Consider the following 16,718-nt stretch of genomic DNA (forward strand, 5'->3'; position numbering starts at 1 on the left):
TATGGTGGGAGAACTTCTGTGCTGGAGACACCCTTATGGGGCAAGACTTGCTTCAGTGGGGCTTTGGTGCTCACTGAGTCTGCCCGCTGAGTGTGTCCCTTATGGATCTGAGGAGTTGTAATTGGATGGTCCCACTCTGACCACTGGGTACACTGGCTCTTGGATCTCTAAGGAGGTGCTAATTTAGCCTCTTCCTGAGGCTACCCAGCAGGAGCTATGGAGAGATTCCTCTTCTTTGTTTGGGGTTTGGAGGTGCCCAGATGAGGTCCAGTTGTGAAGCAATGCAAGCTGCTGTGGGGTCTTGGACCTTATTTTGGAAGTTCTGGGTCTCTGATTCAGTTGCAGTTTGTTAGGTAATTTGCAGGTTGCAAAGGGCCAGGCCTTTCATATGCAAAAGCCTCTGTGCACAGCTTGGGTGGGGCGGGGTCTCAGGGTATCAACAGGGCAGAGCAAGCAGCTATGGCTGCTCCCCAGTCCTACCCTAAGAGGCCCCGTGTCTCAGTGTCCCGGTAATCGCTGCAAGCACCTTTGAGAGAAAGCCGCCCTCGAGTTCTGCCCAATGCCAGAGAGTCCAGTTTCTCCCCGTATGAGTTTGGGTCCCCAGAGACTCACCCGGAACTGGAGTTCAGAGCAGTCGGGAGCTTGAGACTCCCTCCCGATTGAAAAAGACAACCATGTCCTCAGTTTCCAGCCCTCTCCACGTGCGCCGCGTCCTCAGCTGCCAGCCCTTTCCATGTGCGCAGCGTCCTCAGTTGCTAGCCCTTTCGGCGTGCGCCTCTGTACCTCTGCACTTTACTTCCGCACCTCCTCTGAGTCTCAGTGTGCTTTTCTCTTTCATTCTAGTTGTAGAATTTCCAGTCAGCCAGCCTTCCTGTGGTTCTGGATGATATCTGTTTTGTCTTTTAGTTGTACTTTTGAAGTGGTTGTGCGAGGCAGCAATTTCCGGTGTTTACTTATGCTGCCATCTTGGTTTCCTCTATTACTTCTTTTTATAGCAGTTTCCTTATCATTTCTTGCATTGCTGGTTTGGTCGTAATAAAATCCTTTAGCTTATATTTGTTTGTGAAGCTCCTGATTTCACCTTCAATTATGAATGATAACCTTGCTGGATATAGCATTCTTGGATTCAGTCCATTGCTTTGCATCACTTTGTATATTTCATTCCATTCCCTTCCTGCCTTATGTCTTTCTGTAGAGAAATCAGTTGAGAGTCTAATGGGAGATCCCTTGTAGTTAACTTTCTGTCTCTCTCTCTGGCAGCCTTTAAGATTCTTGTTTGGGAATCTGTGTGCTTCTTGGACTTGTGGGAGTTTTTTCCTTCCCAAGTCAGGGAAGTTTTCTGTCATGATTTCTTCAAACAGGTTTTCTATTCCTTGCTCAGTTTCCTCTCCTCTGGCACCCCTATTATGTGGATGTTGTTTTATTTCATGTTGTCCCAAAGCTCCCTTAGGTGCTCCTGCTTTTTAAGTTTTTGTTTTTTTCCAGTTGCTCCTCTTCTTGTGGGTTTTTTTTCTACATTGTCTTCTAACTCGCTGATGTGGTCCTTAGCTTCTTCTAATCTACCATTGAAACTTTCCATTATGTTCTTAATTACAGCTATGCCATTTTTCATTTCCTCTTGATTATTCTTCATTTCCTTTTGATTCTTACACATGTTGTTGAATTTGTCTTCTATTCTTCTCAGCATCCTTATAACCATTGCTCTGAATTCTTTCTTTGACAAATTACTTACCTCAATTTCATTTATTCCCTTTCCTGGTGATTCTTCCTTTACTTTCTTATGGGTGTTGTTTCTTTTTCTCCCCATCGTTGTTGTTTCTTTTTGTTTTTTTTTCTATGTATTAGATCAAACTTCTATATCACCCAGATTTTTTTAAATTTTGTCTTATATACTAGATGTTTTTTGGGACCCAGTGGTGCAATCTCTTGGGTCTTCTGGGCTGGATATTCTAGGGATGCCCCCTACTTGGGCTATTTGGATTCTCTTGGTGTAGTTAGGTCTTGAGTTTTATTGTCCCATTCATGGATAGAGTCTCCTCTCTGGGTGTCTGTTTATGTAGCTCACTCTCTACCACATTTACCAAATAGCACGATATACAACTCAACAAGACACTACACAAAGGGAACAAAACACAAATGTACTCATGACATTGAAACCCCAATAAAAGTGACCACCAGAGAAAAGAGAATTAGGAGAGAGAGAAGAGAGTAAAAATGATTTAGAATGGAAAAAAGATACTTGAGAAAAGAAAAAAGAAGAGGGGGGTGAGGGTATATACTGGAGGTTTGGAGTGGTCAGGGATTGGTTAATGGGGGAAAAAGAGACTTATGTAATACTTTAAACAATAAAGAATTTAAATTTTAAAAATAAAAATAAAAAAGAAGAAAAATATTAATGGGGAAGAAACACCATAAAACAAACAAATCTATAATAATAAAAGTATAATATGCTAATTAGACTGGATGTCCTTCCTGACCACCTTCCAGATGAAGCCGGGGCTGCAAGGGAAGCCCGGGTCCCAGGTGCCTGCCTTCGGCCGGAGGGAAGCCTGGGTCCCGGGTGCCAAAGGGAAGCTGGTGCTGGCAGCCGGGGGAAGGAAGGCCTACTCTTGCACGGATTTTGTGCATTGGGCCTCTAGTGAACCATAAAATGCAAACAACAAATACCCAGAAAAAGGGGAGGACATAATCTGAAGAGGCAGAGCTTATTTATAGAAAGTAAGGTTAAGGAATTGAATGAATATGGGAAGGACAATGGTTCAGTTTAGAGGAGGTAGGAAAAGAATAATTGGATAAGAAGAAAATTAAAAACAAACAAACAAAATAATCAATAAATAAAAAATTTAAAAATTCAAAGATAAAAAAAAAATTATCTATCTATTTATTAATTTATTTTTGGAAAAGGAGAATAGAGGAGAGAGCAAATAGGCTTGAGTTTAGTGAGTGAAACTAATTAAACAATTAAGAGAAGAAGAGAACAAGAGAGGAGAATAAAAACAAAATGATAAAGAAATTGGCTAGCCAAGAAAGAGAAAAGAGAAGGTTGCATGGACTTGGAGCATGAGAGAGGAAATTAGATATATGAGTAAGCCAACAGAGACCAAAATAATAATAACACGTCAAAAAAACAGATAAAGATCAATTTTTAAAAAGGGGTAAAAAGAAAGGAGAGTTAAAATGTAAAGCGGTACAGGAGAGGAGAAAACAGGATGAAATAGAGAAGTGAGGAAGAAAAGGGTGGGGAAAAAGAAAAAAAAACAAGATAAAATAAAATAATGATAAAAAATAGAATGAAGGAAAATAATACAAAAAAAATAAAAGATAAAACAACAAGTAAAGGAAAAAAATTTTAAATAAAAGATAAAAAATAAAAAAGTGAAGTGTCGTTCGCTTCAGCCAAGTTTTAATGCCCCAGGTGGGCTGGTTTGAGACCCCACTCTTCTGTTTTGTCTGGCATTTCTCAGTTTCCTGTTAGGTAGTCAGCACTCTGTTGAAGTTCCAAGTGATCCACTGCTTCTCTTTGTCTGTCTCCACAGCCTTGGCTACAAGTAGGCAGGACCAATCCGCCCGCTTTGCCTGTCTGCCTGCTGTCAGTCTTAATCACTCACCACATGATCTCACTCATTTGTGGAATATAGAGAACAACATAGACTGATGAACAGGGACAGATCCAAAGACAGAGAAACAGTGATCAGACTATCAATTTCCAGAGGGAAAGTAGGGGAGGGTGGGGGTAAGGGGAAGAGATCAACCAAAGGACTTGTATGCATGCATATAAGCCAAACCAATGGACATGGACAACAGGGGGATGAGAGCATGAGTGGGGAGGGGGGAGGTTGGGGGTTAATGGGGGGATGAAGACACATTTGTAATACCTTAACCAATAAAGAAATTTAAAAAAAAAGAGTCTGTTTCTGACAAGAGCTTTAATTGGGGGTGTTTCTGTATTGTTTTTGGGGTCTGAATGGCCTCTCCTCAACCCAGTCCCCAAGAGCTCCCTGGGGCTATTCAGAGTCTTTATTTTCTCTGCAAAGCTCATGGCTGAGTGCAGCAACACTACCTGCTTGAGGCTGCTGGGAGGGGCTGGCTCTTCAGGAGAAAAATGGCTGTTTAGGTTTGGAGGGTCCCAAATGTCTCAGTGCCGGATTCCTGGTCACCTCTCCCTGTCTGCTCCCTTTCACAGCCACTCCCCAGCCTCCACAAAACTGCACCTCCACCGTCACTGCAGCCTCAATGAGTGTTTGTAATTGAAAGGTTCCATGAACTGGGTTTAGCAAATAAAAGCAAGGACAAAACAGAGGCAAAACAACCATGCAGCCTTGAGTTTCTCTTCCCACGAGCACCACGCAGCTCAGGTACCTCTTCATGCTGCCTTTCTGGGCACAACCTTTCACGGCTGTGGACTTAGATCTAGATTCCCCAGCCGCCAGAAGCCCTGTGGACCTCCCTTCCACAATCAGGCGTTAAGCCTGTCCCCAAGGGATGCAGACGTGGTGCAGCGCAGGTTCCTTCTGACCCTCTCGTTCCAGGTGGCCGCATGTCTCTCTCTTCAGCCCACATCCCCATCCTACCATTCTCCAGGCATCCTCTGCCCTTTCCAGCTATTGATTGTCTCGCCAGTTATGTCTAATTCACCAATTCTGGGTGGATGTTATTCGATTTACTTGTTCCATCTATCTGCTCTGTGACAAGGTGTAGGACACAGCTGCCTATTTGGCTGCCATTTTGAATCCTGCTCCACAGAGTGTTATGTCTTTTAATTTATTTTTATCTGATTGTATTCTTCATATAACAATATGGATTCATCATCTAGAAGTTCTGCCTTTTTTGTTAAGCTTAATCTTGAGTAATTTATAGCCATTTATTACCAATAGGGAAGAATACTTATATTTTTAGGGGCTGATTACTTAAGAAAAGCTATTTATTTCTATTTACCTTTTATCTAGTTATTTAACAGTATTCTAGTATTAAATTTAGGTGTTTGTGCTTAATTTACGTGGGTTTTCTAAGTATAAAATCACAGTACAAATGAGATTATGGTAACTCTTATATTAATTATATACCAACTAGAGGCCCGATGCACGAATTCATGCACAGGTGGGGGCCTCAGGGTGGCTGTGGGGATCGGGCCCCAGCTTGCAACCCCAGCCTGGCAGCCCTGCAGCCCCACCTGGCACCCTGCCAAGGCCTGGCACCCCACCGAGGCCTGGCACTGCCCCCTCACCTGCTCTACCATCCCACCTGTAGGGCGATCAATCAGGGCTAGGCCTCCACCCAGCTCCCTCAGCACCTGGGATTCGGGAAGCGGCCCCGCTCCCTGCACCACCACTGGTCACTGTCTACAGATCAATCAGCAGGGCAATTGGGCTCCCACTTGCACCCGCCTTGGCCTGCTTCATTATCCTCCCATGGTCCGGCTCTCATCAGGGCCCATTGGGGCCAGCAGTGCCTCCACTGCTGCCCACTGCCAGCGCTGTGTCGCCAATGCCTGCCATGTTCCGCTCAGCCCCCTGGTGGTCAGCACACATCATAGCAAGCGGTCGAACTCCTGGTCTCCTGGTCGAATGACCACCCGAGTGGACAATTTGCATATTAGGTTTTTATTATATAGAATAGACTTGGTTTTTTTCCAGCCTACTTATACTGCAAAATTATAATGATGATGATAATAGTGAGAATACCGACCAAGTTGATGATTTCACAGTAGCAAATATTCCATAATTTAGAAAAATATTACTTTTAAAATATTTCATAATTTAAAAAGACATTTCTATTGTTTTTCATGTCATTTTCCTGTTCCTACTTTGCCTAGAGCAAGAATCAACATACCTTTTTTCTGTAGAGGGCCATGTAGACAATATTTAAGGTTTTGTAAGACATATGGTTATTGTCACAGCTACTCAATTCTACCATTGTAGCATGAAAGTAGTCATAGACAATATATGAATGAATGGACATATTTGTCTGCTAATAAAACTTTATTTAAAAACAACAAGGCAAGAAGATTTGTCCCACTGACCATTATTTGCTGACCCCCAACTGAGATTTTTATTAGGAATTGAAACTTAACTTTTTAAAAGGAAGAATATTATAGTGGTCAAGAGTTCAGACTTTGAAGATAGAATGCCTGGGTTTGAAACCCATCTCCACAATTTCTTATCTGTGTAATGTTGGATAAAGTACTTAACCTTTCTTTTTTCAATTGTTTTGTGAAATTTTCAAATAATAATAATAAATACTTTGCAAGATTATTTTGAGCATTAAATTACCTGTCAATCATAAAGTCTTTGTTATATAAATGTTATATAAATCCTTAATTAGTAAATAATAAAATATCTTTTCAGCAGCCAGTGATATGAGCATTTGTTTTGAATTGCATCAATTTTCTAGTATTTTATACTTTATACAGTATATTGTTTTGATGCTAATCTGGGTATATGTGCTAGTGTCATATTTGGGTTTGTTTTGGGGGGTTGCATTGTATTTACATTATAAGTGAATCTACATATTCTTTTAAAAATATCTTTAACATTGGGGGCATCAATCGGGGAAAATGGAGAATATGTACTAGTAAAACTTTAGACAATAAATAAAAAGAATATTTTTAACAATTATTGTTAAACTAGAGGCCCGGTGCATGAAATTTGTAAAATGGGTAGGGTCTGTAGGCCTGGCCGGCGATCAGGGCCGATCTGTGGAGTGACCGGCAGGGAGACCCGGTGGAGGGGCCCCGCTGGCACCCACCTTGGCTGGCCTGGGGCCTTGCAGGCTAGGGGCAGCTCTTGAGTTAAGCATCTGCCCCCTGGTGGTCAGTGTGTGTCATAGCAACCAGTCATTCCCCTGGTCATTCCGCCGTTCAGTCGGTTTGAATATTAGGCTTTTATTATATAGGACTAGAGGCCCGGTGCACAAAAATTTGTGCACTCGGGGGTAAGGGGTCCCTCAGCCCGGCCTGTGCCCTTTCGCAGTCTGGGACCCCTAGGGGTGACCACTTGCTGGCTTAGGCCTGCTCACCAGGGGATTGGGCCTAAGATGGCAATCAGACATCCCTCTGGCAGCCCAGCAGCCCTCGGGGGATGCCCACTTGCCAGCGGGGAGCAGACCTAGCTGCAGTCAAAAATCTTTAGTGCTGCTGAGGAGGCAAGAGAGGCTCCCACCACCACTGCTGTACTGGCAGCCTGCAGCCTGGCTTGTGGCTGAGCAGAGCTCCCCGCTGTGAGAGCACACTGACCACCAGAGGGCAGATCCTCTTTTTCTTTCTTTTTTTTTAAATTCTGGGATTTATTTACCTTCTATGGCTGTCACTGGAGCTGAGAGCCAGCTTTAGCTCTGAGGCTTGGCTCCAGATCTGAGACCTCGGCTGCTGAAAGCAGGTATCTGGGTTTGTTTGGCTTCTATAATTGAAACACTGTTGCAACTCCAGCTCTGAGGCCTGGCTGGCTGAAAGCAGGTTTCTGGGGTTTTTTTAGCTTCTATAATTGCAACATTGTTTCTTAGAGTGCAGCTCAGAGGCTGGCAGTGGCAGGCGGGGAACCTTGGATTCCTCCATCACTGGAGCAAGCAAAACTCCTGTTTGCTTCAGCTGCCTGATTGCCGGCCGCCATCTTGGTTGGCAGTTAATTTGCATATCCTCCTGATTAGCCCATGGGAAGCGTGTCGGAGGTATGGTTAATTACCATATTTGTCTATTATTAGATAGGATTATTGGTATTAAATTTATGTATTTATACATTTAATTCAAATATAATATACCATAATGGTATCCACACTACTGATACAAAATGTATGGTGGGCCTAGTTCCCATACCTAACAATTTTCCAACTTCCTGGACATAAAATGGATGTCCTACAACTCAAATCAATTTTGACACTAATACTACTCGGAGTTGATTCAGACCCCACAGGTTACAGGCTTGGTCCCACTTATTGCCCCCCTTTCCAGATGCTAATCACAAGTCCTAGACATTGTGCACTTCTGACTTACTGCTATAAGTGTAGAGTTCCTGTGACCCCCATATCAGATTCAATAATTTGCTAGAATAGATGGCAGAGCTCAAAACTATACTTCACTCATGTTTACAGGTTTTTTATAAAGGATATTATAAGTATGCAGATGAACAGCAAGATGGAGAAATATATAGGGTGAGGTCTGGAAATGTCCTGAGTTCAGGAGCTTATGTCCCATGGCGTAGGGTTGCACCACCCTTCCAGAACATAGATACATTCACCAATATGGAAGCTTTCCAAACCCCATCATCTAGAGCTTTTATATAGGTTTCATTACATAGGCATGAATAATTAGATCATTGGTCATTGTTGATTAGGTCAATCTCTAGCCCCTGTCTCCTCCCCACTTTTCAAGGAAGGAGTCAAATCATTGCTCGGACTATCTGGTGACCAGCCCCCATCCTGAAGCTATCAGGGGCCTGTAGCCACCAGTCATTTCATTACCCTCAAAAGATTTGAGAAGAGAATCCTCAAAAGATTCTCAGAGAATCCACGAGTTTTAGGATCTGTGTGCCAGGAAACTGAGAAAGACCAAATATAACAAAAGACTCTCCTATAATTCTTATCTCAAAGAGTTATAAGTGTTTAGGAGCTTTATCTCAGGAACCAAAAACAAAAACTAAAAATATATTTCTTGCCCTAACCAGTTTGGCTCAGTGGATAGAGTATCGGCCTGCAGACTGAAGGGTCCCAGGTTCAATTCCTGTCAAGGGCATATACCTTGGTTGCTGGCATATCCCCAGTGGGGAGTGTGCAGGAGGCAGCTGAATCGATGTTTCTCTTTCATCGATGTTTCTAACTCTCTATCCCTCTCCCTTCCTCTCTGTAAAAAATCAATAAAATATATTTTAAAAATATAAAAATAAAAATATATTTCTTATTGTGACACAAATATGAATTTACTATTTCAAGGTGGAAATAACTTTATTATATGAATTTTCTGTTTTTAAAAGGTTAACTAGAACTTAGTTTAAGATTACCTAGTCCTGATATCTTTTCAGTTGTCACTATTCATATTTCTTATTCTTCCCATCAAAAAAATCTCTGTTTTTTTACTTTTTTGCATGATTATTGGTAAACTTTGAAATTTCTTGCTATAGGAATAAAAAAGGGAAATATTAATATCTGTTAAATCTAGTGCAACATTATTGTGTCTCATAAGTTATCCTCTGTATTGTTCATTTTCAAAATTAAAAATAAACTTAAAAAACAAAATAAGATTACTTTACAAGCTACACATATTTAGATTACAGCTATTAGCAGATAAAACACTAAAGGGTGCACAAGATTTACTTAGTCTGTTTTCCCAGAACAGTGTTGTATAACATAAAACCCCTAAAGATCAGTGGCTTAAAACAACAGGCATTTGCTCTCATGCTTGTGAGTCTGCAGGTTAATTGTGTCTCAGTGGATATACATAGGCTCAGCTAGATGGCACTGATTTAGCCTTGAAGTTGGCCTCGGGCCTGCTCCAAGTATGCTCATTCTAGAGCTCTAGCAAGAACTACATGATTTTCTGGTGGCTAATCACTGGAGAGCAAGAGCCAGGCCAAACCGCTTAGCCATGTTTAAGGTCTCTGCTTACTGTCATATACACTAACATTCCATTGGTCAAACAAGTCACATGGCCAACCCTAAGTATCAATGTTCAGAGAAGAATACTGGACCTACAGTGGGAGGGGTGGATGAATATTGATGAACAGCAACCCATGCTGTCACAGTTTTCATATTAAAAGCATATTTTAGGTTTAAGAACTTAAGCACCCACACTGGAATAAAATGAGTCAACTGTTTTTAGTTTCCCCACATTTATTTAGAACAGTGGTTCTCATCCTTGGCTGCACATTAGAATCACTGGGAATCCTCCAGAATGAGGCCCAGAAATCAGGATTTTAAAAAGATTTCCAGGTGACTCTAATAAAAAAAAAATTACTTCAGAGCTTTTTTTCATACACCTTTCCTATTTTGTTGTTCCCTCACTCTCATGTTGTCCAGTCTTACCTGAACCTGTGGCATCCCTTTAAGTTACTTATTAGATACTTTCCTTCACTCAAAACTGCCAGTCCCCTTTCCCAGGCCCTTAGCACTTTTCGTTTGTCTACTAACATTGAGTGGTAATGTCCTTCCCATCACAGGTAATCACTCAGCCTATGTAAACTCTGTGCTTGTCTTAAAGCAGATGTCACATGGGGTTTAGTTTGCTACCCTCCTGATAGCTTCTAGAAATGTAATCTAAGAAGCATTTCATGTTTGTATCTTTTCCTGCTTAAATTTTGTTTTAGATCACTTCAAAGGATTTATTACTGTGTCTTAATGTACAATATAAAATGTTAAATATTTCAGTGAAACTACTTTCATATAAGTTTTCTATAACAAAGAAACAATTTTTTTCATGTATCTATAGGTACAGGAATTTATATGCATCTAATGAGTGATATAAAGTATTGCATGTAAATTTAATAAAATACTTGTTTCATTTTATTCCAAATTTGAAAGTTGATTTATTATTTTCTAGAATTCTTTAAGACTGTCATTTTTTTTCAATTTAGATCAAATCTCTTAATGAAGAAAATGTGATTGGCAAGATTTCCAAGAAGTGGACTGGTTTTGTGAGAGAAGCATGTACAGATTACAGTGACTTTGACATCCAGTTCCCTTTAGACCTTGATGTGAAAATGAAAGCTGTGATGCTTGGTGCGTGTTTCCTCATTGTAAGTCTATTCTTGGTAATATTGGGTATTTCTTTAATATCACTCTGAAAGATTCAGTAAAGTGTATCTTTTTAAATGACCTGCTTAAACGTATAGGTTTTATTCAAAGGGTGCCCCATTTAATCCTAGCTCTGAAATTCCATTTTCTCCTGATGGTCTGGATTCACAGGTGACTAGTTTCTCTGGAAATTCTATAGTTTCACATAGCAATAGAAGAGGCTCTGGTCTTTGGGGCTTCTATTTAAAAATCAAAATAGGTGCACTCAGATATGGACTAAGGTGGAGTAGAACCCATCCTGATTCGTTATTAAATTAAATGCTCTACTACTTAAGTGAAAACTGCTTAAAAGTGCATCCAATCCGGCCACCAGATGGAACTGCCAGTTGACACACATGGGATAAAGCAGTGATTCTACACTTGTCTTCCATGACTTAGAGAAAATTTAAAAACCTCAAGTACCAAATCAGACCCCCCATTCTATTAAGTCAGAAGCTCACACATTTGTTGTTTTACTCCGCAGGTGATTCAATATGCAGCCAAAATCAAGGACACCTGGGAGAGAGCAACAGTTCTCAATCTTAGCTGCACAGTAGAAACACCTGGGTAGCTTTTTAAACTCCCTGTATCAAGACTGCACCCAAATAGTGAATCAAAATCTCTGGAGATGGGACCAAGCTTTAAGCTGTTAACCTGTCAGACCTCACGGACCTCGCGGACCACTGGTTGGCACCGCTGGTTTAATCACTCAAGCATGGTTTGGAACCACTAAATGAATATCTGAAATATTTATTTGGGGATGCACTCAGAAAAAAAATAAAACACGAGAGAGTTTACAACAAAAGGATCCAGTTCCTTCAACAAATAAATGTCAGGAAAATAAAAAGATAAAAATAAAATTCAACCTAGTAAAATTTGTTGACCATGTTTGCATATTGATTTGAATGAATCAATTTAAAAAACATTTACAATGCATTTAGGGAAATTAGAACCTTGGCTATTTAATGATGATGAATTAAGGTTGGATTTTTTTGGTTTTTATTTTTAACTTTAAAATTTTTTAAATTTATTTTTCAAATATAGTTGACATACAATATTATATTAGTTTCAGGTGTACAATATACTTATTAGACATTTATATACTTAACTAGAGGCCTGTTGCATGAAGAGATTCGTGCAATAGGCCTTCCCTTCCCTTGGCTGCTGGCACCAGTTTTCCTCTGGCACCCGGGACGCAGGCCTTAGCTCCGCTGGGCTCCAGCCAGAGCCTCCCCCGCCCCCCGCCGTCAGGCTTCACTGCTCCGCTGATCCCTGGGCCATGAGGCCTTTCGGCTCCACTTGGCACCGGGGCCGTGAGGCCTCGCTGCACGGCCGGCTTCGGGGCCGTTTGGCTTGGCTCCACCGCTTGGAGCCTATGTATGCAAATTAACCGCCATCTTTGTTGGCAGTTAATTTGCATATCTCCCTGATTAGCCAATGGGAAGTGTAGCGAAGGTACAGTCAATTACCCTTTTTGTCTTTTATTAGATAGGATGATGTGACTTGCACAGTAAGTCTAGTACCCAGCTGGCACCATATATATTTATTAGAATATTATTGTCTATATTACCTATACTGTACTCTACATGTCCATGACCATTTGTATAACTAGCAATTTGTACTTAATCCCTTTCATTTTTATCGCCCATCCTTCCAACCTCCACTAAAAATTAAGGTGTTTTTTAAGCTGTGGTGATGACATTGTGGTTGTGTGAAAGCAAAAAACCATCCATATATTTTAGGGGCACATATTGAAGTAAACCAGTATAAAATGGTATATCAGGGTTTGTTTTTTTAATAATGGGGTGAGGGCAGGGAGACATAGGGGGTGCAGTAATTGTTGAACCAAGATTGGTCATGTTAATCATTCAAGCTGGGTGAAGGGTTGTTGGGACTTTATTATGGTATTCCACCTAATTTGGGATATGCTTAATATTTTCTATAAATCTTAATATAACCAAGATTCTTTGTAAAAAATTTTCCAATAAGCATTCATTTCACATAAAAAGTCAAATCTAACCTTGTGGAAACAGTTCAACTAACAGCTGGGTAATGTGAAATATATGATGTGTTTGAAGAAGAGAGTCTTAGGTGTTTGGATTGATGGGAAATGGGACTGGGGTGGTGGTGGGCTTATTAGTAAATTACTAAGGGCTTCCTCTAAAGGGCCTTCAAAGATCAGCCAACTTTTTATAGAGTTTTAATTTATTAAAATTGTTTCATTAAATGTTGATTTTAAACTGGGTATAATGTAATAATGTAAATCAAAGTTAAATCTTGGTGTCTATGTGAGAAATGAATTTGAGAGGTAAAATTGCAATAGTGTAATCGCTAGTAATTGACAATAAGGATAAAATTATTTCTGTTGAAGGTATAAAGGAAAATGATAGATTTAGGAATTGTGAATTCCACAGGGTTTGGCTGAAGTCATAGGGGTAGGGTCTGTATTGATACTAATGAAATAAAATAAGCTGGGAACACAGTGGAAAAATTGGAAGACAAATGAAGCTAACACAAACATTCTATCTCTTAAGAAAGCTGTCATTCTTATGACAATTTTTTTTAAAATTTTACATGGAACTCTAGTCATAGAAAAAGTTCTGTTACTAGAGAGGGACTAAAAAAGTTGAGTAAGAAAAATTGAAAGAGGAAGATTTCTAGGGAACTAGAAAAAAGGAAATATATTGAAATTACCAGATCATTAAATTCATGCAGATATCAACAAATGAGTAGAATTAGAGGATTTAATTGCTAATAAAATAAAGTGCTGAAGGTAGAGCTTATATAGCTATGGACTTTTCACAGATTTAATTATTACAGTTAAATTTTCTTATTTAACAGACATATTACTGTTTTCCTCAGAACATTTAGCATTTCTACATCAGATGATTACCTGTTTTGCTGCTGAAAACTCATTTCTGTATTTTTGTTTTTATCTAGGATTTTATGTTTTTTGAAGATAATTCATGCCCTCAAATACTGGGTTCATTCCTGAAAGCAAGATTGTGTTAGTGTTTTAATGAGTGTCTCAAAAGTTGAAGTTCTATACTCATTGGGACTGTCTAAAAGAAAAATCAGTGATTTTTAAAAAATAATTATACAATATGTGAATTGCTCTGTGATTCCTATAGTCCAGGTATGTGATTTCACTTTTAAATTATATAGTTTATTTTCTGCATTATTGCTTATAAAAGTTTTATACATTTTCTTTGAATGTCCATTATGTATTCGGGAGAAATGACATAGGACATTTTACCTTTAGACATGAAACTTCTTATGCAAAACTACTTTGAATTATAGTCTAATTTATTTTCCACTTTTATAATAAAAAATAGATTATTACTAATTTATAAAATTATACTTTATTAAATCGTTATAATTTACTTCATTTGTAACAAGTAATATTATTTTGCAAATCATGCATATTCAAGAGTTAAATACTTAACAAAATTTTAGTCTCCTTTATAATTATGTTCAAATAATACTTAATATACATATTATCAACAAAATAAAATTCAGAATTTTCACTATATTTAACTTCTTCTATAATCTAATCTGGTACTATAAATAAAATTTTCATACTGACATGACAGTAAGTTACCAATTTTTTATGGTTTTTAGTGGACAAAAACATGATTCTGTTCCAAAGAAGGACACATTTTAAAGACTCACTCTAAAACTGGGGTATTGTTATAATTTTTGAAGTAATTTTTAATATGGAATGATTAGCTCCTACATTCTATCATCCATTGAACATAAAAAACTCTAGGTGTTAATAGATATGCATATTCTTTCACAGAGTAAAAACTTCAATAGTAGTCTATTATTACCTATATAATAAAAGTCCAGCAACCATAATGGCAGAATGACCAGAACTACTGCTTGACCAGTCACTATGAGGTGCACTGACCATCTCTTGGTCCCTTTCCCCAGCAGGCAGGCTCCAATTCCTCGATGGTGAACGGGGACCCAGAGGTGGGTGGCAGGGGATGTAGGCAGTGCCACGCCAAGGCCCCCGCCCTGCCAAGTTGCCCCACACACAGAGGACGACCCACAGCGGGAGTTGGGCCGGTGTGCAGGCAGAACAGCCAACCTCTTCTTCCCTCCCCCTGGCTGGCAGGCTCTAATAGCCGGATGGCAAACGGGGAACCAGAATGGGTGGCAGTGGGTGGCGGGGCTGGGAGTGGGCGGGAATGGCTGACCTCTCGGTCCCTCCTCCCAGCCGTCAGGCTCCGATCACCTGATGGTGAACAGGGAGCAAGGATGGGTGGCAGGGTATGTGGGCTGTGCCAGGCCAAGGCCCCGCCCCGCCAGTTGCCCCACTCACAGAGAGTGACCTGTGGCAGGGGGTGGGCCAGGAGCAGGCAGGACCGGCCAACCTCTGGTCCCTCACCCCCAGCCGTCAGGCTCCAATAGCCTGATGGCAAACTGGGAACCTGGGTGGGTGGCAGCAGGAGGTGTGGCTGGATGCCAGCAGCCAGGGAAGATGGCCCTGATCACAGGCTAGGCCTAGGGACTGTACCCACCCACAAATTTCATGCACCGGCCCTCTAGTTTATAATAATCAAATAACTGAAATAAAAAATTGATGACATATTTCATAATATATTTTATTTTTTTATTTAACTTATTGGGGTGACACTGGTTAACAAAATTATACAGGATTCAGGTGCAAAATTTCACAACACATAATCTGCTTAAACTATACTATGTTCAGCACCCCAAGTCAAGTCTCATTCCATTACTATTTATTCCCCCTATAACCTTCTTCCACCTCACTCCTTCCCCCAGGCCAGGGGTGCTAAAACTTTTTAAACAGGGGGCCATTTCACTGTCCCTCAGACCGTTGGAGGGCCGGACTATAGTTTAAAAAAAAAACTATGAACAAATTCCTATGCACACTGCACATATCTTATTTTGAAGTAAAAAAACAAAACGGGAACAAATACAACATTTGTATTTGCATGTGGCCCGTGGGCCATAGTTTGAGGACCCCTGCCCCAGGCAATCACTAGACTTGTCCTTGTCCATGAGTTTTTTTCTCTTTTTTTTTCTTTTTTGCTCAATCCCATCCCCTATACCTACCCCCACAACCCCTTCTCAACAGCTGTCAGACTGCCTTCTATCTATGAGTCTGTTTTTACTGTGCTTGCTAGTTTATTTTTTTTTTTTCATTAGATTCCACCATATGAATGAAATCATATGGTACTTGTCTTTCTCTGACTGGCTTATTTCACTTAGCATAATGCTCTCCAGGTCCATCCATGCTATCACAAAGGGTCAGATTTCCTTTCCATTATATTAATGTACCAACGCTTTAAAAAAAATTGTGTGGGGTGAGACGGTTTGCAGCTGAGAAGGGCAGAACTCCCCTGGAAAGGTAAAAAACCAGGGATCTGGGCAGGAAAGTTTGCCAGAACTCTGAGCCCAGAGGGTCAGAGGGAGACCACGTGGCAGACAGCTGCGTCCCTTGGGACAGGCACAGCCCCTGACTGGGGAAAGGAGATCCGCGGGATTCCTGGTGCCGGGGGATTTGAGATTTGGGTTCTGTGATCATGGAGGACTGAGCCTAAAGGGGGCAGCCTGAAGAGCTGACCAGACCATGCAGTGCCGGTAAGAGAATAGCTTACAGAAACTCAGCCTTCCCCGTTTCCACGGCCGGCGTTTGTTTGTTTGTTTTCACTGAATCCTGTTCATAAGACATTTTGGATACAGACACTCACCTGTGCTGAAGAGAGGGAGAAGGTGCAGATGAGTGGAATCTGGAGAGAGGCTGAGGGGGGGGTTGGGAGAGGTGGCAGCGAATTGAGTGCTGAGACACCCCTGGGCCCAGGATTGGGGCAGCCATTCTCTCCGTAGGGTGGGACTCCTCCACCTAGCCCCCAGGCAAGGAGCACAGCCACACCCAGATTCCACCCTGAACGAGATGAAGGATTAAAATAATCTGATTAGTCCCTGGGAGT

At 40.8% G+C, this 16,718-nt stretch overlaps 1 protein-coding gene across 1 annotated transcript in view; it reads left to right on the plus strand.

The window, feature by feature from the left end:
• Positions 1-13,767, plus strand: part of LOC102260640 (phospholipid scramblase 1) — a 112,699-nt gene extending 98,932 nt beyond the window's left edge. Inside the window, exons 7-8 of the mRNA XM_005872264.2 lie at positions 10,557-10,718; positions 13,696-13,767. Coding sequence (XP_005872326.1) covers positions 10,557-10,718; positions 13,696-13,767 — 234 coding nt within the window. The remainder of the gene's footprint in view (positions 1-10,556; positions 10,719-13,695) is intronic.
• Positions 13,768-16,718: the final 2,951 nt, after the last annotated feature.

Source organism: Myotis brandtii, unplaced genomic scaffold, assembly GCF_000412655.1.
Source record: "Myotis brandtii unplaced genomic scaffold, ASM41265v1 scaffold373, whole genome shotgun sequence".
NCBI lineage: Eukaryota > Metazoa > Chordata > Mammalia > Chiroptera > Vespertilionidae > Myotis > Myotis brandtii.